This window comes from Anomaloglossus baeobatrachus, chromosome 3 (assembly GCF_048569485.1).
Source record: "Anomaloglossus baeobatrachus isolate aAnoBae1 chromosome 3, aAnoBae1.hap1, whole genome shotgun sequence".
In the NCBI taxonomy this organism is placed as follows: Eukaryota; Metazoa; Chordata; class Amphibia; order Anura; family Aromobatidae; genus Anomaloglossus; species Anomaloglossus baeobatrachus.
In genome coordinates this window covers 582,244,331-582,265,366 of record NC_134355.1, presented here as the reverse complement: position 1 = coordinate 582,265,366, position 21,036 = coordinate 582,244,331, and the positions used below count along the sequence as shown (strand labels likewise).

The following is a 21,036-nucleotide window of genomic DNA, read 5'->3' as shown; positions in this document are numbered from 1 at the left end:
TTTTGTGTCTCACAAAGTCTCTGAACCATGTGCAACATTTCGATCAATTTAACTCCAAAGATGTGAGCACATACCAAGAGACAAAAAGGAGAAGTGATAGAAAATGACAAATGATGAATCGGCCCGTAGTGTTTTTTCTGTCACTGTCTGATATATGGTACAGTTCAGTAAGAAGATTCACGGGGCCCTGGTCCAGCGGCTGCATCCCCCTGCCTGCCCCCGCATCCCCCTGCCTGCCCCCGCATCCCCCTGCCTGCCCCCGCATCCCCCTGCCTGCCCCCGCATCCCCCTGCCTGCCCCCGCATCCCCCTGCCTGCCCCCGCATCCCCCTGCCTGCCCCCGCATCCCCCTGCCTGCCCCCGCATCCCCCTGCCTGCCCGCATCCCCCTGCCTGCCCCCGCATCCCCCTGCCTGCTCCCGCATCCCCCTGCCTGCCCGCATCCCCCTGCCTGCCCGCTTCCCCCTACTTGCCCGCATCCCAGGTACTGGTGCTGATTAGTAGGCCCGATGTGAGGCACACGTCATTGCTCCATGAATATTAATGTTAAGAGACTTCGGGAATTGCAGCAGGAAGCACCAGGGTCCTGCAAATCTTTTTGCTAAACTCTAAAACTTGGTTTCTCATTCAGGCCCTGCTTGTTAAAACTCTCATCAGCCTAAATCCCACACAGTTGTAATTAAAGAGACTCCGTAATGTAGGAGCACCATAATTCCAACTGTCACCAGCTTGGCTGTTTTGCTGTTTGAATACAATCAGTGTTTTATCAGCAGGAGATAATAACTACAGGACAAACAATTTTGTGCTTTCAATCCAACCCTGACCACAGCACTGATTAGCGGCTTTCTGTCACTATACAGTGTACACAAAAAGCTGTCAATCAGTGGTGAGGGTGCAGGTATACAAAGATTAACATCTGAGCTCTGCTAGATCTGCAGCAGGTAAAATTGTGACTCCCAGTAAACTAAGAAAGATCAAACCATGGCACTTCTGTGATGTTGGTGCCCAAGTAGGAGCCAATCCCATGTACTAATAATATAATAAATTTGGCATTCTGATGGAGTGATAAGGTGGCATGATGTGAGTGTAGGATACCTAGGGACACGGGACTCCTATACTGTCCCTCACGCTACGGGACCCTAGGTTATCCCTAACCTCCAGATTACCCCAGATGGTGGTGATGCCATAGACCTGTTCTTTACTATTCTGCTGACCAAAAATAACCTTACCACCCCCTAATCCAGGAAAGGAAGGGGCAGATATGTGATGGCAACACGAATTAAGATAAACAGGGAAAAAACAAAACTCGGGCACATTGCAAACTCTCAGCAACAAACCATAAGAGGGTAAGGAGAAAAGCAATGGAAAGAAGGCAGCAACATAAGGACAACAAGGGTTCACACTACACTCTCACAGCAACAAAGTACTACAACCACCTGTAAGTCTGGAGCACTACACCGCACCAGTATAGAGAAGCTATAGCTGGCATCAAAGGAAGAAGAGTCCAGCTGGTATATATAGGAGGGGAATGAATGTGACTGGCTCCTTACAGTATGTGATCAAAAGAGACTGACAAGCAGCCCAGCAGAGATTAAGGCTATGTGCGCACGTTGCGTTCTGTCCCTGCAGAAATTTCTGCAGCGATTTGAACAGCACACGTGCGCTTCAAATCGCTGCAGAAAAAGTCCGTAATGAAAAAAAAAAAAAAAAAGCCGATTCTATGCGCTCTGAGTGCAGCCCCTGCCATAGACAGAGCGGGGGATGCATGCAGAGCGCAGGAAAGAAGTGACATGTCACTTCTTAGAACGCGCGCTTCGGGCAGCAGCCGAAGTGCTGAGCTCTAAGACGCCACGTGCGCACGGCTCCTGCATAATCTGCATAGATTATACAGGGGACGCAGGACGCATGCAGTTACGCTGCAGTGCAGATCATAGCGTAACTGCATGCAAATACGCAACGTGCGCACATAGCTTAACTCTTGCTAGCATGTGTATGAACCACAAGTCTGTGGGTTGACTGCCGAGTCTCCCTGCACTATCGCAGACATCAGAGAACTCAGCAGGCAGACTGCCAGAATCTGTAGTCTTCACGGATCCTGACGCCGCCATTACTGTCAGCGATGTTTGTAAAAACCTCCTTGTGATGCATGGTTTCTTTTATTCTTCAAATAATCCAGCGATGAGGCATAGGTACAGCACAAGCACAGACCTTCATCAGGGTGCAGATTGTTGTAAGAGGAAAGCCTGGAGCAGTAACCGGGCACTGCGTATAAGCTCCTACCAGCGATGGATGCCGCAGCTCGTACACCGCGCCTGCTACTGCTCCAGGCTTTCCTCTTACAGCAACCTGCAACCTGATGAAGGTCTGTATTGACTGAAACCTTTGTGCTTATGCTGTACCTATGTTTTATCACTGGATTATTTGAAGACTAAAAGAACTTGTGTCATTGCATCGTAGTAGCAAGCTAATTATATTCCCAGTAAACAAAGTGACACATCACTGGAATCAGTGTCTCTGCCCCTACATCATGTTGCTCTCAGATTCCATAGCAAAAACCAGCTGACAGATTCTCTTTAATTTCCCTAAACTGATTGCTGATCTCCATGTAGTATATAATGTGTAATAGGTAATATATTCACACGTGGTGCACAGCGTTGCCTTGCTGCATTTTTGCTTTTTTCTGCTGCAGAAATGCAATGTTTTACAGCACCAGCCAAGTCAATGTGATTTCAGAAATCTCCAGCACGGGCTTGTGTTTTATAAGCTGCTCGGCTTTTTGTTTTTTTTTTTTTGTTTGGTTTTTTCATTCAATCTGCAGCTTGTCAACCTTTTACTGTTTTTTTTTTCATTCATTCTAAGGAATTGGGGGGGGAAAGCCATGTGTGAATATGTCCTAAAACTTCTGTTGCCAGCGATGTCTGTCACAATGGGCAAGTATCGTGTCCCCGGCCTTTCCTAATGGCTAGGATGGGGCAGTTATACCCGCCGGTGGTGCACTCACCCTGACAGACATCTGACGCTGTGTCAGAACACCTACCCATGCGGAAGTGAGCGTCGCTGCAGAACCCCTTTAAAGTGTATGCATGTGTACAGGGTGCCCCCCCAGCTTTCCTGGTCTGATGTGATCCTTCGTCTGATGGCTATAGGGCTGAATATGGGGCAATGTTTACCTCTACACGTGATAACTATTGTTTTTTTTTCCGCAGAGATTGAGCCTGAAGTGAAACCTCCAATATCTTTAGACAGAAACAGCTCCAGAATTCACTGTAAGTCATGTACCCCGCCGTCCTGCACTATTCTGCACAGTAAAGGGTGCTTTACACTGTGTGACATCGCTAACGATACATCATCGGGGTCACGGTGTTTGTGACGCACATCCGGCGTCGCAGCGTGTGACAGGCTGGAGCGACCTAAAACTATCGCAAAAAAGACAAAAATCGTTGGTGTTGGAGAGGTCGTTCAAACACCAAATATCGTTGTCTGGACAGTAGCGATGTTGTTCGTCGTTCCTGCAACACCACACATCGCTATGTGTGACACCGCAGGAGTGAGGAACATCTCCTTACCTCCATCCACCGGCAATGCGGAAGGAAGGAGGTGGGCGGCATGTTCCCGCTGCTCATCTCCGCCCCTCCGCTTCTATTGGACGGCTGCCATGTGACGTCGCTGTGACGCAGCACAAACCGCCCCCTTAGAAAGGAGGCGGTTCTCCGGACACAGCGACGTCGCAGGGCAGGTAAGTCCGTGTGACGGAGGTAACCGAGGTTGTGAGATTTTGCTAGCGATATCGATATTGATATTGCAGCGTGTAAAGTACCCTTAAGGCTATGTGCCCATGGGACATCGTACCCGCTGATTTTGCCGTGGAAAAACCGCAGATTTTCTAGATTTTCCAGATAAATCCGCAGGTTTGTGTAAGTGTAGACACTCCCCATGTTATCCTAAGGGATTTGGGGAGTGCTGTATCGATGCTGCGATATGCGCGGCTGCGGAATATGCTGCGGATGTCCTGCAGCCGCACGTAACGGCATGTCAATTATTCATGTGGAAATATCTGTGGATGTTCTGCTCCACTATGGAGATACAGGGCGGGACGTCCGCAGGTATTTCCGCACTTGTCCCGCAGGTTTACCGCAACAAAAATGCTCAAATCCCGCAGCAATGGATAGCTGCGGATTCCGACAGCAGCTGCGGGAAACCTGCGGAAATATCCACGGGTACATTGTCCCCTGTGCACATAGCCTAAGAGCCATAATATCACTTCTGCTACCCCGGCCGTGTATCCTGGCTATGTACAATGGCTGAGCTGTAAGACATGTCTCCCTTTAAGAAATACCAATTCTGGAGCATTATTGACCAAATTGACAATTGGGTGTTACGGTTCACCTTATCAAGGGGTTTGACCCTGTAGTCGGAGACTGACAACACTGATTTCATGTGTCAGACTTGAGACACACTATTAACGCCAAGTTTTCATTTTATTGATACATTTCCAGGAGGAACAATGCAAAGTTGTAAAAAAAAAAGATGCTGCGGAATTGTTATATTATAAGGAATATTGTGGCCTATGGCCCATAGCATGGAGGCTTGTGTGTCCCGTGTATGATGGATACTCTACCTTCTCTCCTGATTGTTATGTAACATTGTAATCTTCTTTATTTCAGTTGACCCTGTAAATGTGGCCCCCACAACCTCCACCCGTGTCTTCTATATCAGTGTTGGCGTTTGCTGCGCAGTTATATTCCTGGTGGCGATTATCCTGGCCGTGCTGCATCTGCACAGCATGAAACGAGTGGAGCTGGACGACAGGTACGACTTTGTCCTCTAGATGGCGCCACTTGCAGAATAATGGTCTTATGGGAAATTAGAAATGGAAATGTGAGCACTTGTAGTCGGCGCCTTGTAAAGAGTCCTGTAAAAAAAAAAAAGCCCAAATAAAGGTTAATATGTCATGAAAGCGACTCTCCAGCTGTTTCAGAAAGATCCTGTACAGACTGAGGGCTCCAGCAGACTTTGCTAAACAGATAGATAGATATGGGGAGAGAGAGAGCGCTAGAGAGAGAGAGCGCTAGAGAGAGAGAGCGCTAGAGAGAGAGAGCGCTAGAGAGAGAGAGCGCTAGAGAGAGAGAGCGCTAGAGAGAGAGAGCGCTAGAGAGAGAGAGCGCTAGAGAGAGAGAGCGCTAGAGAGAGAGAGCGCTAGAGAGAGAGAGCGCTAGAGAGAGAGAGCGCTAGAGAGAGAGAGCGCTAGAGAGAGAGAGCGCTAGAGAGAGAGAGCGCTAGAGAGAGAGAGCGCTAGAGAGAGAGAGCGCTAGAGAGAGAGAGCGCTAGAGAGAGAGAGCGCTAGAGAGAGAGCGCTAGAGAGAGAGAGCGCTAGAGAGAGAGAGCGCTAGAGAGAGAGAGCGCTAGAGAGAGAGAGCGCTAGAGAGAGAGGGCGCTAGAGAGAGAGGGCGCTGGAGAGAGAGCGCTGGAGAGAGGGCGCTGGAGAGAGAGGGCGCTGGAGAGAGAGAGGGCGCTGGAGAGAGAGGGCGCTGGAGAGAGAGAGGGCGCTGGGGAGAGAGAGGGCGCTGGGGAGAGAGAGGGCGCTGGGGAGAGAGAGGGCGCTGGGGAGAGAGAGGGCGCTGGGGAGAGAGAGGGCGCGCTGGGGAGAGAGAGGGGCCGCGCTGGGGAGAGACGAGGGCGCGCTGGGGAGAGAGAGGGCGCGCTGGGGAGAGAGAGGGCGCGCTGGGGAGAGAGAGGGCGCGCTGGGGAGAGAGAGGGCGCGCTGGGGAGAGAGAGGGCGCGCTGGGGAGAGAGAGGGCGCGCTGGGGAGAGAGAGGGCGCGCTGGGGAGAGAGAGGGCGCGCTGGGGAGAGAGAGGGGCGCGCTGGGGAGAGAGAGAGGGCGCGCTGGGGAGAGAGAGGGCGCGCTGGGGAGAGAGAGGGCGCGCTGGGGAGAGAGAGGGCGCGCTGGGGAGAGAGAGGGCGCGCTGGGGAGAGAGAGGGCGCGCTGGGGAGAGAGAGGGCGCGCTGGGGAGAGAGAGGGCGCGCTGGGGAGAGAGAGGGCGCGCTGGGGAGAGAGAGGGCGCGCTGGGGAGAGAGAGGGCGCGCTGGGGAGAGAGAGGGCGCGCTGGGGAGAGAGAGGGCGCGCTGGGGAGAGAGAGGGCGCGCTGGGGAGAGAGAGGGCGCGCTGGGGAGAGAGAGGGCGCGCTGGGGAGAGAGAGGGCGCGCTGGGGAGAGAGAGGGCGCGCTGGGGAGAGAGAGGGCGCGCTGGGGAGAGAGAGGGCGCGCTGGGGAGAGAGAGGGCGCGCTGGGGAGAGAGAGGGCGCGCTGGGGAGAGAGAGGGCGCGCTGGGGAGAGAGAGGGGCGCGCTGGGGAGAGAGAGGGCGCGCTGGGGAGAGAGAGGGCGCGCTGGGGAGAGAGAGGGCGCGCTGGGGAGAGAGAGGGCGCGCTGGGGAGAGAGAGGGCGCGCTGGGGAGAGAGAGGGCGCGCTGGGGAGAGAGAGGGCGCGCTGGGGAGAGAGAGGGCGCGCTGGGGAGAGAGAGGGCGCGCTGGGGAGAGAGAGGGCGCGCTGGGGAGAGAGAGGGCGCGCTGGGGAGAGAGAGGGCGCGCTGGGGAGAGAGAGGGCGCGCTGGGGAGAGAAGAGGGCGCGCTGGGGAGAGAGAGGGGCGCGCTGGGGAGAGAGAGGGCGCGCTGGGGAGAGAGAGGGCGCGCTGGGGAGAGAGAGGGCGCGCTGGGGAGAGAGAGGGCGCGCTGGGGAGAGAGAGGGCGCGCTGGGGAGAGAGAGGGCGCGCTGGGGAGAGAGAGGGCGCGCTGGGGAGAGAGAGGGCGCGCTGGGGAGAGAGAGGGCGCGCTGGGGAGAGAGAGGGCGCGCTGGGGAGAGAGAGGGCGCGCTGGGGAGAGAGAGGGCGCGCTGGGGAGAGAGAGGGCGCGCTGGGGAGAGAGAGGGCGCGCTGGGAGAGAGAGGGCGCGCTGGGGAGAGAGAGGGCGCGCTGGGGAGAGAGAGGGCGCGCTGGGGAGAGAGAGAGGGCGCGCTGGGGAGAGAGCGGGCGCGCTGGGGAGAGAGCGGGCGCGCTGGGGAGAGAGCGGGGCGCGCTGGGGAGAGAGCGGGCGCGCTGGGGAGAGAGAGGGCGCGCTGGGGAGAGAGAGGGCGCGCTGGGGAGAGAGAGGGCGCGCTGGGGAGAGAGCGGGGCGCGCTGGGGAGAGAGCGGGCGCGCTGGGGAGAGAGCGGGCGCGCTGGGGAGAGAGAGGGCGCTGGGGAGAGAGAGGGCGCTGGGGAGAGAGAGGGCGCGCTGGGGAGAGAGAGGGCGCGCTGGGGAGAGAGAGGGCGCGCTGGGGAGAGAGAGGGCGCGCTGGGGAGAGAGAGGGCGCGCTGGGGAGAGAGAGGGCGCGCTGGGGAGAGAGAGGGGCGCGCTGGGGAGAGAGAGGGCGCGCTGGGGAGAGAGAGGGCGCGCTGGGAGAGAGAGGGCGCGCTGGGGAGAGAGCGGGCGCGCTGGGGAGAGAGCGGGCGCGCTGGGGGAGAGAGCGGGCGCGCTGGGGAGAGAGCGGGCGCGCTGGGGAGAGAGAGGGCGCGCTGGGGAGAGAGCGGGCGCGCTAGGGAGAGAGAGGGCGCGCTGGGGAGAGAGAGGGCGCGCTGGGGAGAGAGAGGGCGCGCTGGGGAGAGAGCGGGCGCGCTGGGGAGAGAGCGGGCGCGCTGGGGGAGAGAGCGGGCGCGCTGGGGAGAGAGCGGGCGCGCTGGGGAGAGAGAGGGCGCGCTGGGGAGAGAGCGGGCGCGCTAGGGCGAGAGCGGGCGCGCTAGGGCGAGAGCGGGCGCGCTAGGGAGAGAGAGGGCGCGCTAGGGAGAGAGAGGGCGCGCTAGGGAGAGAGCGGGCGCGCTAGGGAGAGAGCGGGCGCGCTAGTGAGATAGATATATAATATATTTTTCTAATAATTTGTGTCTGAAGCACTGACCGTGTTGTCTTCTGCTTTCAGTATGAGTGACAGCGGCAGCTCCCAGGGCCTCTCTCAGCCTTCAACCCAAACAACGCAGTACCTGCGAGCAGACACCCCGAACAACGCCACGCCAGTCACCAGTAAGAGTTCACTGAGCCGTCCGAGCTCTCCACATGCATGCTGGTGGGATTGCCCACGTTCAGTCATCCTGGAAGTCTTCTTGCATGTCTGTGTTATTGCTGCCAGTAGTAGGGGGTCATTTTCTCACTGGTTAAATTTAGAGTTTTCCAGATTCCCTAACACATACAGTACATGTGCAGGAAGTAGCCAAATCTGCCGCACACCGTTCTGTGTGTCCAATCAGGCCTTAAAGGGGTAGTCCGGAGGACAAAGTAATTTTCATCTAAATCCCTATCTATTTAGTTCCATAATCTAAGCTAATTTCTAATATGGTTGCGTTACAAATTCCCTCTCCTTCCCTCACTACACTATCTAACTGCTATTGTATTTTTTTTTCCCTACTTCCTGTCTGATGACACTTCGTTTGTGTATTCCCAGTGCATGCTGGGATACTCAACCGAAGCATCTTCAGGGGCCAGAGGCCTCTGTCACTGCCCTCACCCCTCCCTGGAACAAAGTGTCATCAGGGGCTGGGCGAGTCCTTTATTACTGTGCGATGTGCACAATGTCAGCGCACTCTGTTGCCGACCTCAGATCAGTAGTGACAAGCCAGCACCAGAGCAGTGTCCGAATACCTTGCATTCAGAGAGAAGTGGCATCTTTTGCGGGGGCGGTGCTGGTCTCTGCACTCTGGGTATTCTGACAACGCTTTCATGCCTCTTCGTTCCTGCTGATTTGAGCTGACAACAAAGCGCACGCGGTCATTGTAAACAGAGACTGGCATAGCCCCTGATGAGGCTTAGTTTCTGGGAGGGCAGGGGCTGTGACAGTGACCAACATGCACTGGAAATTCTCAAACAAATCCTCATTACACTGGAAGTAGGGGAAAAAATGCAATAGCCGCTATAGTGTAGTGAGGGAAGGGGAGAGCATGTTTACTGCGAGTCTATAAGAAAATTCATTAAAATTATGGCACTAAATAAATAGGGATTTAAGATGAAATGACTTTGGCCCACTCCTTTTAAGCAGGGCTCAGTGTAAGGTTCGGTTCACATTTGTACATCTGCAGAGGTATTTTTAGGAAGTACAGCCACATTTTAGTTGATGGATATGCTGCCATAAATGTCTGAATGCAGCTTTTTACAACTCAGGCTAGGTTCACACAGCATAAGCCACTACAGCCAATGGCTCTGATGGTGCTTACATCTATGAACACCCATTAACCCCTTCAGCCCCGGGGCACTTTCCGTTTTTGCGTTTTTGTTTTTTGCTCCCCTTCTTCCGAGAGCCGTAACTTTTTTATTCTTCCGTCAATCTTGCCATACGAGGGCTTGTTTTTTGCAGGACAAGTTGTACTTTTAAATGAAACCATAAATTTTACCACATAGTGTACTGGAAAACAGCAAAAAAATTCCAAGTGTGGGAATACTGCAAAAAAAAAGTGTGATCGCACAATAGTTTTTGTGATTTTTTTATTCACGGTGTTCACTATATGGTAAAACTGATGTGTGGGTATGATGCCTGAGGTCGGTGCGAGTTTGTAGACACCAAACATGTATAGGTTTACTTGTATCTAAGGGGTTAAAAAAAATTCACAAGCTTCTCCAATAAAAGTGGCGCACGTTTTGCGCCATTTTCCGGAACCCGTAGCGTTCTCATTTTTCGGGATTTGAGGCTCAGTGATGGCTTATTTTTTGCGTCTCGAGCTGACGTTTCTAAGTGTACCATTTTTGCGCAGATTCTACGTTTTGATTGCCTGTTATTGCATTTTTGCGTAAAACTTGCGGCGACCAAAAAAACGTAATTTTGGCGTTTGGAATTTTTTTGCCACTACGCCGTTTACCAATCAGAATAATTGATTTTATATTTTGATAGGTCGGGCATTTCTGAACGAGGCGATACCAAATATGTGTATATTTATTTATTTTTTTAACCCTTTAATTTTCAATGGGGGGAAAGGGGGGTGATTTGAACTTTTTAGGTTTTTTTTTTTATTTTACTAGTCCCCCTAGGGTGCTATATCGACTAGCAATCCGATTGCTCTTATCTGTCTGCTGATCACAGCTATACAGCTGTAAACAGCAGATTCAGTCACTTCCTGTTTCCCTCTGCTCCCGGTTGAGGGAATATGAAAGTAAAACTTCATAGCTGCAAGCGTCATCACATGACCCTGTGCTACAATGGCAACCACCGAAAGTCACGTGATCACGCACATGACTTCCGGTGGGGCGGCAGTAAGTAAAAATCATGGCCGCGCGCATAGATCTCGCTGCCAGACTGGCAGCGAGATTTAAGGGGTTAAATATTGCGAGTGGAAGCGATTCCACTCGCAACATGCAGGCACACATGTCAGCTGTTGAAAACAGCTGATGTGTGCCGACCGCTGCCGCCTGCCCGCGGCAGGGGGCGGGGCTTAACGGGACACACTCCATGACGGATATATCCGTCCATGGTCGTGAAGGGGTTAAACAGGATTTGGGCTCTTGAGCTGAAGGACCACGGACTGTAATGATGCAGGGCAGATCACACTGTGACTCCATCTGCATCATTTTTGGCCACATTTGCCTATTGCAGTTCTCCACTTGGTCTATACGGCCACAGATGATGCTGCACAGAGCACCACGTGGCGGCATTCTAGCCAGTGCCTATCAGCGCTGACGCCTGAGTCCTGTTTTGTGGGGATTTGGAGGTACGTAGGGCCAAATATATGTGAACCCAGCCTCAGGCGTATACGTCCAGCAGAATGCCCTGTATAAATGTGAACCTTGCTTTACACGTCCCCCTTATCTTCTCCATGGCTGATGTATAGAAACAAGCACATGTATGTGGGCACGATCCCAGATATTGAGCCTGTGGGGAAATGACCAATACAGGGAAGAGCTTTATTGGATGTGCGCGGTTCCCATCTGCTCTAGATACTGCACATAGGGTTTAATACCTTGAAGTCCCTAGCAGCAACGGGTAGATCAGAGTTAAACCAGTGTCTGACAGTAAATGCTTTTATGTTGTATTTTTTTTTTTCGCCATTGATTAGAACTGGAGGCATACTCTCCTTTCACTGCCCCTATGGGTCCAGCGCAGGCTGCTCCGGGGGTCTCCAGAAGCAGCGTCTGCCTCATTTTGTAGTCACAGATCTGTGGCTCCTGTGATTGTCTGCAGCGGTTAGGTGACTAGCAGAGTGCCTCATCGGCTGTTTCAGCGGAGACCTCAAAGCAGCCTGTGCTGGATCTGCGCTGTGCAGATTGTTTTTACTACAACCATGGCTGAAAAATTACTGTTGCACAACCCCATTAATTCTGAATGATAGTCTGGGGTAGCTAAGAGCTCAGTGGTGGATCTTTCTAGGATGACTGAGGGGTTAATGATGATATCCCTTGTGGATGGTGGTTTGCTTGGAGGTTAATACATTTTTGTCCCTGATGGTCTAGACTCCACCGCGGATCACGGCACCAGCGGCGCAGGAACGGCACGGAATTTAAACGGTAAGTATGTGACATTGTGGTGTGTTTACCGATATTGGGCAAAAATGGCTCAACCTGAACCGGTTTTATGAAAAAGAAATGTCTTGTTGTTCATACAGAAAGTGTCAAATTAGAAGAAATCTCATGTCTTACAGAGCGGAGGTAATAATGTGATTGCCTTGTCCATCAGTCACACACACAGGCTTTCCGCTTGATGACCGCTATTTCCCCAGCAGGTGGCAGTCGTGATCCTCACATTCTCTGGATTAGCCGGCACACAAGGGGCTTTCTGATAATATCTTTGTAGCTAGGCTTCAGTCCTGTCTCATTACTTCTTCTGTATGTGAGTGGTGTATGGACACATCCCGGTGTGTGCCATCAGGGGGCTCACGCTCACTATTTGTCTTTTGGTGTTAGCAATATTTTGGATTTCGGGATTCTGGAGAATCTGAGAAGTGATTATTGATTATTGCAGGTGGATATAGGGGTGTGAGCGAACTGCATTCAACAAAATCTTACTACTGAGATTTGTGGTACTTGGATATTGTCGCCTGAAGACAGTCCTTACCCATGTTTAGCCGTCATATGGGAGAATGTGCTAATTTATGGCACATGAGGCTAATTTCCTGAATGTGACCGCCATATGCCCATAAAGGAGGCACAAATGCTGCTTTATTTTTAATTGATGGATCCGTTTCCTTGGAGTAGACTGATGTATTGTGCAGCAGGGGCGGTCGGTGGGATGTGCAGCAGGGGCGGTCGGTGGGATGTGCAGCAGGGGCGGTCGGTGGGATGTGCAGCAGGGGCGGTCGGTGGGATGTGCAGCAGGGGCGGTCGGTGGGATGTGCAGCAGGGGCGGTCGGTGGGATGTGCAGCAGGGGCGGTCGGTGGGATGTGCAGCAGGGGCGGTCGGTGGGATGTGCAGCAGGGGCGGTCGGTGGCATGTGCAGCAGGGGCGGTCGGTGGCATGTGCAGCAGGGGCGGTCGGTGGCATGTGCAGCAGGGGCGGTCGGTGGGATGTGCAGCAGGGGCGGTCGGTGGGATGTGCAGCAGGGGCGGTCGGTGGGATGTGCAGCAGGGGCGGTCGGTGGGATGTGCAGCAGGGGCGGTCGGTGGCATGTGCAGCAGGGGCGGTCGGTGGCATGGGCAGCAGGGGCGGTCGGTAGCATGGGCAGCAGGGGCGGTCGGTGGCATGGGCAGCAGGGGCGGTCGGTGGCATGTGCAGCAGGGGCGGTCGGTGGCATGGGCAGCAGGGGCGGTCGGTGGGATGGGCAGCAGGGGCGGTCGGTGGGTAGAGGCAGCATCGTGTACAAACGTTGCGGCATGACATAGCCTTTTAATCATAGGGGGGGAGCCAGCAATTCTAGAGAGATAGGAGGAGTGTCTTAGGGCTACGAATATGGCCCTGCAAATCTATTTGCTCAGTGCTAGCTGCTGCAGCTCGTTTAGCCCTTGGTACCACCAACCTCCCCATTGCTTTCTGTCTATGCAGAGTGTAAGCAGCAGGGTTATACAGAGCTCCGCACTGAGGGGACTAGCAGAGGTAAAGCTGATAATGCAGTGCCCCGGAGCTGGAGTCAGGGGTCTCTGCCCCTCTCTGTGCTGCTCGCAGATGGGACAGCAGAAGTCGGGTGACATCTTTCTTTACACGGTTTCTTGCTTTTAGTGACATAAGTCACACAGTAATGTCACTTGTGTTCTTTCTGTCACAGAGGTATGGCTGAAATGTTGAGTGCTGGACTCACTTATCAAGAAAAATCTGATTACCGCACATAAGGGTATTTGTCCTTGAGGTCGCCTCTTGTGTGAAGTTGGAGGGAAAAAAAAAAAGTTTCTCTAAAAGTCCTACAGCTCTGAGAGGGGAGATGCTTGAAGGGTTATTCCCACGCTCCTGCACGGCTGTTGTTGGATAATGCACCTTTGCCGTTTACTGCTCATTAAAATTTGCAGCCGTTCTTTACAGCGCACTACCTCGGAGCCCGACCACCACTGAGGACCAGCGTGTAGATACTGGCTGAAACCGGCTCCCCAGGGGTCCTGGCAGCTTCAGGACAGCGCTTACAAAGGTCAGTGCTTGTAAGCGCTGCACATGTCCTGCTGTCTAGAAGCAGTGGTCTGTCTCCATGGCAATGAGTTGTAAACAAAAATGTTATACCAAGAGAGCTGATGACATGATTAATAATCAGCATATTAGAAGAGCAATCCAACAACATTCATTTCTGAGAATAGGAGTAACCCTTTAATGGCAGAATCATGTATTGTGTATCTACAGAGCAGTTTTGTGCCTGACCGTTTCCCGAGGTGCTGCGATGGCAATCATTTTTGTAGATCACCCAATGATTTGAATGTAAAAATATGAAGGGGTTTTCCTGTTCTCTACTCCATTTATTCCCATGATCAGTGGATCCTAGAGCTCTGCCCCTCTGATAAGTAGTGACGTATAAGAGAGTCATTAAATGCTTTCTTCAATATTAAAAAATAGTAAGATAATGGCTATGTATGAAATGTCAAAAAGCATTGAAAGAACGGACCTTTTTATGTGATGGATGTGGCTGAATTAATACTTTTATATTATACTAGCTGTACTACCCGGCTTCGCCCGGGTTAATAACTGCTGTTAACAAAATAGAATGTATTAACAAAAATGTATTCTGCACACAAAAACCACAAAACAAATAAGATAGAAATGTAATTATAATGTCTGTCTCCCCCTCTGTATATATCTCTCGGTCTCTCTCTCTGTCTTTCTCTTTCCCTGTCTGTCTCTGTCTCTTTCTCAGTCTGTCTCTGTCTCTTTCCCTGTCTCTCTGTCACTTTCCCTGTCTGTCTCTTTCCCTGTCTGTCTCTTTCCCTGTCTGTCTCTTTCCCTGTCTGTCTCTTTCCCTGTCTGTCTCTTTCCCTGTCTGTCTCTTTCCCTGTCTGTCTCTTTCCCTGTCTGTCTCTTTCCCTGTCTGTCTCTTTCCCTGTCTGTCTCTTTCCCTGTCTGTCTCTTTCCCTGTCTGTCTCTTTCCCTGTCTGTCTCTTTCCCTGTCTGTCTCTTTCCCTGTCTGTCTCTTTCCCTGTCTGTCTCTTTCCCTGTCTGTCTCTTTCCCTGTCTGTCTCTTTCCCTGTCTGTCTCTTTCCCTGTCTGTCTCTTTCCCTGTCTGTCTCTTTCCCTGTCTGTCTCTTTCCCTGTCTGTCTCTTTCCCTGTCTGTCTCTTTCCCTGTCTGTCTCTTTCCCTGTCTGTCTCTTTCCCTGTCTGTCTCTTTCCCTGTCTGTCTCTTTCCCTGTCTGTCTCTTTCCCTGTCTGTCTCTTTCCCTGTCTGTCTCTTTCCCTGTCTGTCTCTTTCCCTGTCTGTCTCTTTCCCTGTCTGTCTCTTTCCCTGTCTGTCTCTTTCCCTGTCTGTCTCTTTCCCTGTCTGTCTCTTTCCCTGTCTGTCTCTTTCCCTGTCTGTCTCTTTCCCTGTCTGTCTCTTTCCCTGTCTGTCTCTTTCCCTGTCTGTCTCTTTCCCTGTCTGTCTCTTTCCCTCTCTGTCTCTTTCCCTCTCTGTCTCTTTCCCTCTCTGCCTCTTTCCCTCTCTGCCTCTTTCCCTCTCTGCCTCTTTCCCTCTCTGCCTCTTTCCCTCTCTGCCTCTTTCCCTCTCTGCCTCTTTCCCTCTCTGCCTCTTTCCCTCTCTGCCTCTCTCCCTCTCTGCCTCTCTCCCTCTGTCTCTCTCCCTCTGTCTCTCTCCCGCTGTCTCTCTCCCGCTGTCTCTCTCCCGCTGTCTCTCTCCCGCTGTCTCTCTCCCGCTGTCTCTCTCCCGCTGTCTCTCTCCTTCTCTGTCTCTCTCCTTCTCTGTCTCTCTCCTTCTCTGTCTCTCTCCTTCTCTGTCTCTCTCCCTCTCTGTCTCTCTCCCTCTCTGTCTCTCTCCCTCTCTGTCTCTTTCCCTCTCTGTCTCTCTCCCTCTCTGTCTCTCTCCCTCTCTGTCTCTCTCCCTCTCTGTCTCTCTCCCTCTCTGTCTCTCTCCTTCTCTGTCTCTCTCCTTCTCTGTCTCTCTCCTTCTCTGTCTCTCTCCCTCTCTGTCTCTCTCCCTCTCTGTCTCTCTCCCTGGCTGCATTGTGACACGCCAACATTCCATATAAGGGCGTGGCTGCTGAAGTTCTGGCTGCACTGTGGCTCCCAGCTCCATTCGCTTTAATGGAGGCAGGTTTTTTGCCGAATAACTGTAAAGCGCGGGGTTAAAATTTCCCCTCAAAACATAGCCTATGACGCTCTCAGGGTCCAGACGTATGAGTGTGCAAAATTTTGTGACTGTAGCTGCGACGGTACAGATGCCAATCCTGGACACACACACACACACACACACACACACACACACACACACACACACACACACACACACACACACACACACACACACACACACACACAGCTGTATATATTAGATAGTAATAAAAGACCCCTGACGCCTCACCGCATACTAATATGCCCCTTATTTATGATGTGTGGGACTATATTCCTAAACACATCCATGATATTCATATTTCTATGGTTTGACTTCGTTGGCTCCTCAGGTTATCCAACGCTCCGGATCGAGAAGAATGATCTTAAAAGTGTCACCCTCCAGGAGGCAAAAGCCAAGGTGAAGGACATCGCCATCGCCAGAGAAAGAGTGACCCTTAAAGATGTCCTGCAGGAAGGTAAGCGATGACTCCTGAATCGTATGCTCCCTTTAGCGGCCTGTTCTGGTGTTGATTGCCGGGCGTGGAGCGTGGGGAGATTGTACAGAAACCTTGTACAGTTTTATCATGTTTACAGCCGGAAGAATTCAAGTGGGGTGAGCAGTCAGCGAGTAAGAGAGTGGCCAGTAAGTGTGGGGCGCAGAATGGTGACGGCGGGAAGGCTGATATGTAACCTGCCTGAGCCGCTACCAATTCCTAATAAAACGTCTGTACTATTGTCAGAAAATGACATTTATGCTGCTAGGAAGACACAGACTTACCAACATATTAAACCTGTTGGCACTAATGTAACATGTTCGTCAGGTGCGCTCAGGCAGTGTTATGGAGCATAGCCCTGTGCATGTTAGCAAAAATCCCTTACCCTGGCTGCAAGTTGTTTTAATAAAAGCAAGCCGAGCGTTACTCACCCTTCCCGGGTCCGGCGCAGAATACTGAAAGAGCATATTGTGCCTTACCCTTCCTGGGTCCGGCGCAGAATACTGAAAGCACATATTGTGCCTCACCCTTCTCAGGTCTGGCGCAGAATACTGAAAGGATATATTATGCATTACTCACCCTTCCCAGGTCTGGCGCAGAATACTAACAGATTATATTGTGCATTACTCACCCTTCCCGGGTCCGGCACAGAATACTGAAAGCCTATATTGTGCATTACTCACCTTTCCCAGGTCCGGTGCAGAATACTGAAAGCCTATATTGTGCATTACTCACCTTTCCCAGGTCCGGTGCAGAATAGTGAAAGCCTATATTGTACCTTACTCTTCCTTCCCGGGTCTGGCGCAGAATACTGAAAGCGCATATTATGCCTTACCCTTCTCAGGTACGGTGCAGAATACTGAAAGCATATATTGGGCATTACTCACCCTTCCCAGGTCCGGCGCAGAATACTGTAGGCATATATTGTGCATTACTCGCCCTTCCCAGGTTCGGCACAGAATACTGTAACCATATATTGAGCATTACTCACCCTTCCCAGGTTCGGCACAGGATACTGAAAGCCTATATTGTGCATTACTCACCTTTCCCAGGTCCGGTGCACAATACTAAAGCATATATTGAGCATTACTCACCCTTCCTGGGTCCGGCACCGAGTCAATGCCGCCATCCAGGTGTCTGTTTTTTCAGCAGCGCGGACGTTACATTGACAGCGCTGCAGTGATCACTGAGGTCAGGTATTGCTGCAGTCGCTGTGACTTCAGAGCTGCAGACAGTCAGTCACCACGAGCAGTGGAAGAGACTGACCTGGGTAGGGTGAGTAAAGCACTGTTTGCTTTTATTAAAACAAAACAAGCTGCAGCCGGGGGTCAAGGGTTTTTCAAAACCATAAAACTCTTCTAGTAATAAGGATTTGTAGGTGTTTTTGTTTTGCCGTCTTTGCGTTGCTCTGGACACTTCTCGTCAGGACTGCTGGGCACTTGGGTAATTACGGCCATCATGTACGCGGTAACATGGCTTACTGCAATTTCCCTTTCCAATGTTTATGATCCTGAAATAAATCAGATATAAAACATTTTCTGCTAATTGATGATGGCCACATAAATGACTGTTTCCTGCAACACTCAGATCTGATAAGATCGCTTCCTCGCTATAATTAGTGATATTAAGGGGCGATTTATCTTGGCAGCCATTGATTGTTGTATTACTCATCAGGCTCAGGAGCCATCATTAAGTAGTACAGGCTCTGCTATGTTTTCTCCAATGTACTGACCGTTGCCATGATATAATGAATACCATTGTATGATCACCCCGACCCCTGCTGATATCTAGAATGAATGTTATGAGGTCTTTGGCTTTTTTTACTGAAGCTTTGCTTCATTGAAGTGGATGGGGCTCCTGTTGCATGGACCCAGTGATCAGCAGGAGATTACTGTGGGGCTGGAGCAGGGCGCACTATAAGGCTGGTAAACCACCTCCGATGGGCTATCTGTTTATATAGGCCGTCCACACTCCATTGCGCACAAAACGATGGTTGGGATGGTCCTTCTGTGACCATAGAACATCATGTGGTCGGCAGCACATCTTATGTACTCTCAGGAAGATGTGCTGCCGAGAACTAGCATTTTTATGCAGGCTTAAAAATAGTATAACACCTTCCTTGATTACTGACCTGTTCAGAAAATTATTAGCTTGTGTGAATGAGTCCCTACCACTCTCTACGAGGGGCTGCTGATAACGTTTTTGGCTTTCCTCAGAAAGAAACGAGATAGGATGATGAAACTTTACATTTATTCCACATACTCTCCACTGATGTCAACACACACTTCTTACATCGGTATTCCAAGTTCTGTAAGCCTAGCAAAAAGGATTTCGGTTGTGCCTCAAACCAGGCATCCATAGCAGCTATGGCATCACAAATGGTGTGAAATTTGGTACCCTTGAGGTGTTTCTTCAGGTTTGGAAACAGATGACAGTCAGAGGGAGCTACATCTGGTGTATAAGGTGGGTGGTCAACCAGCTGGAAGCCCAGCTCTGCTAGTTTTGCCGTGTCACTTGTGCAGTGTGAGCGGAGGCGTTGTCTTGCAGGAACAAGATCCCTTTGGACAGCTTGCCGTGCCTTTAGGCCTTCAGAGCTGCCTTCAATTGGTCCAAAAGTTCAATGTAATACCTTGCATTGATGATGGAACCCTTTTGAAGGTAGTCCACTAGCATCATGCCCTCCTTATCCCAGAACACAGACGTCATTATCTTAATGGCTGATTTCTGCACCCTGAACTTCTTTGGATGAGGAGAACCACTGTGCCTCCAATCTTTTGACTGCTCCTTATTTTCAGGGTCATACAAATAAATTCAGGTTTCATCCATAGTGACCAGTCCATCCAGGAAGTTCTTATCAGTCCAGAAACGCTGACAAATGAACCGGGAAGTTTTCACTCGCTGCTTCTCTGACCTGTTGTCAGATATTTGGGGACCCACTTTGCAGATAGGTTCCTCGTGTCCAAATGTTCATGGATAATGACACAAACACGTTCACGGGAAATCCCCATGATGTCTGCTATTGCTTTACCTGAAATTCGTCGATTCTCCAGTATGAGGTTGTGCACAGCATCAACGATTTATGGAACAACCACTCTCGGTCGTCCAGGACGTTCCTCATCATTGGTGCTGATGTGACCCGTTTTAAATTTGGCAACCCAGTTCTTAACTGTGGAATATGAAGGGAATTGATCCCCCAATGTCTGCGACATATCACCATGAATATCCTTGGCAGACTTTCCTTGCAGAAACAAGAATTTACTCCTCTGCTCTCAGTTGCTGTGAATATCGCATTAGACTGTGACACTTTGTTTCCCGCGTGTGTAGAACACTGTTGCCATCAGCAACAAACACAAAATTTTGAAAGCCTATTCGACACATAAGCCTTTCATGTGATGTAACATTCGTTACCATAGAAACAAAAAAAAAATCACAAAGCCAAAGACTTATCAGCAGCCTCTCATAGTAATAAGAGTCCTTACCACCTCCTTAGCTATGAATAGGCTGGCATATACAGGTGTCCTGACCTATAACAAACCCGTCCCCTATAGTCTGCAGTGTGGACGTCTTGTACTTCAGAAATCTGTCCCTGCCGTTATCTCTGTGTAACTACTATCATTGGAAGCTTGGCTGAAATGTCCCTGTTCTTTGTTCCATGCGATATTTTCACAAGTGCTGCAGTCCCAGCCGTCCTGACGGCACCGAGGATCGCCTCCTAGATAAGAGTCCACTAGGCAATGATATCACTTCTCTTTGTCTCTAGATACATAGTCAGCAACTCGCAGGAAAAAAGAGCAGCTCCTGCCTGTAATGTGCATGTAGTGCGGAGACTTCGGAAAATACCATCTTTCGGGGCGTTTGCTGGCAGCTGTGTTGGAGTCCAAGTGCTGAGACCCCCAATTATCACTGAAATGAAGAGGCGGCATCACTCGGCTATGGTCCCCTCTGCTGACTTTGGGGTGGTGGACGGTAACTGCACACTCCTTTCAGCTGTCCGAAGAGAGCCTAGCCGAGAGCGTCCCGGCCAAAGGAGAGCGTCCCGGCCAAAGGAGAGCGTCCCGGCCAAAGGAGAGCGTCCCGGCCAAAGGAGAGCGTCCCGGCCAAAGGAGAGCGTCCCGGCCAAAGGAGAGCGTCCCGGCCAAAGGAGAGCGTCCCGGCCAAAGGAGAGCGTCCCGGCCAAAGGAGAGCGTCCCGGCCAAAGGAGAGCGTCCCGGCCAAAGGAGAGCGTCCCGGCCAAAGGAGAGCGTCCCGGCCAAAGGAGAGCGTCCCAGCCAAAAACAGCACAAGGCTCAGTTAAATAGTCACTATCGTTTCCACAGTATAAGGAAATGACAACTATGAAATATATCTGATCAGAGAACCAAGTGGGTCTGCAGCTCCACTGAGCAGTCAGGTTACAGTTCCTATAAAAGTCTATGGAGAGGCACAGACACAGGCAGCTCCTGCTGCAGCTTTCTTATTGTTGCTCCGAGCTGGATGCACAGCTACACAGCTCAGTACTGCTGTATAATGTGATGCTGCATAATGTGATACATGCTGCTGTTTCTGTATGGGTGCACAGAGACCTGGGGGGGGTCTTGCTCCTCTGTCTTTATGTATGTAAGACATCATAGTTTCCACCCTCTAGCTCAGAGACAACTGAAAATTAGGGACTGCAGAGCAGAAATCGGGTGGAAAATGCAGCATACAAGTCCTGTATTGGCGAGACAGAAAAGTTCCATGACAGCGCAGTTAGTTTTGTCAGTGTGTCTGCCCCGTCATCCCATTGACCGCTAGACGCCCACTCATCAAAGTGTTCGCAAGCTCCTGCAGATCTCCAGCCTTTGCTGCCGGCCTCATGGCTGGGCTTGGCGCTGAGCCACGTTTGTCTTCAGCC

The 21,036-nt window shown here is 51.5% G+C and overlaps 1 protein-coding gene across 3 annotated transcripts in view; it reads left to right on the top strand.

Moving 5' to 3' along the window:
- RYK (receptor like tyrosine kinase) overlaps positions 1-21,036 on the top strand; it is a 172,133-nt gene that overhangs the window by 83,677 nt on the left and 67,420 nt on the right. Inside the window, exons 5-9 of one of the 3 annotated variants that reach the window (XM_075341001.1) lie at positions 3,205-3,264; positions 4,663-4,807; positions 7,944-8,044; positions 11,453-11,506; positions 16,020-16,145. In XM_075341001.1, coding sequence (XP_075197116.1) covers positions 3,205-3,264; positions 4,663-4,807; positions 7,944-8,044; positions 11,453-11,506; positions 16,020-16,145 — 486 coding nt within the window. Of the gene's footprint in view, positions 1-3,204; positions 3,265-4,662; positions 4,808-7,943; positions 8,046-11,452; positions 11,507-16,011; positions 16,146-21,036 lie in introns of all 3 variants that reach the window. The other 2 variants (XM_075341003.1, XM_075341002.1) reach the window with 2 other exon arrangements.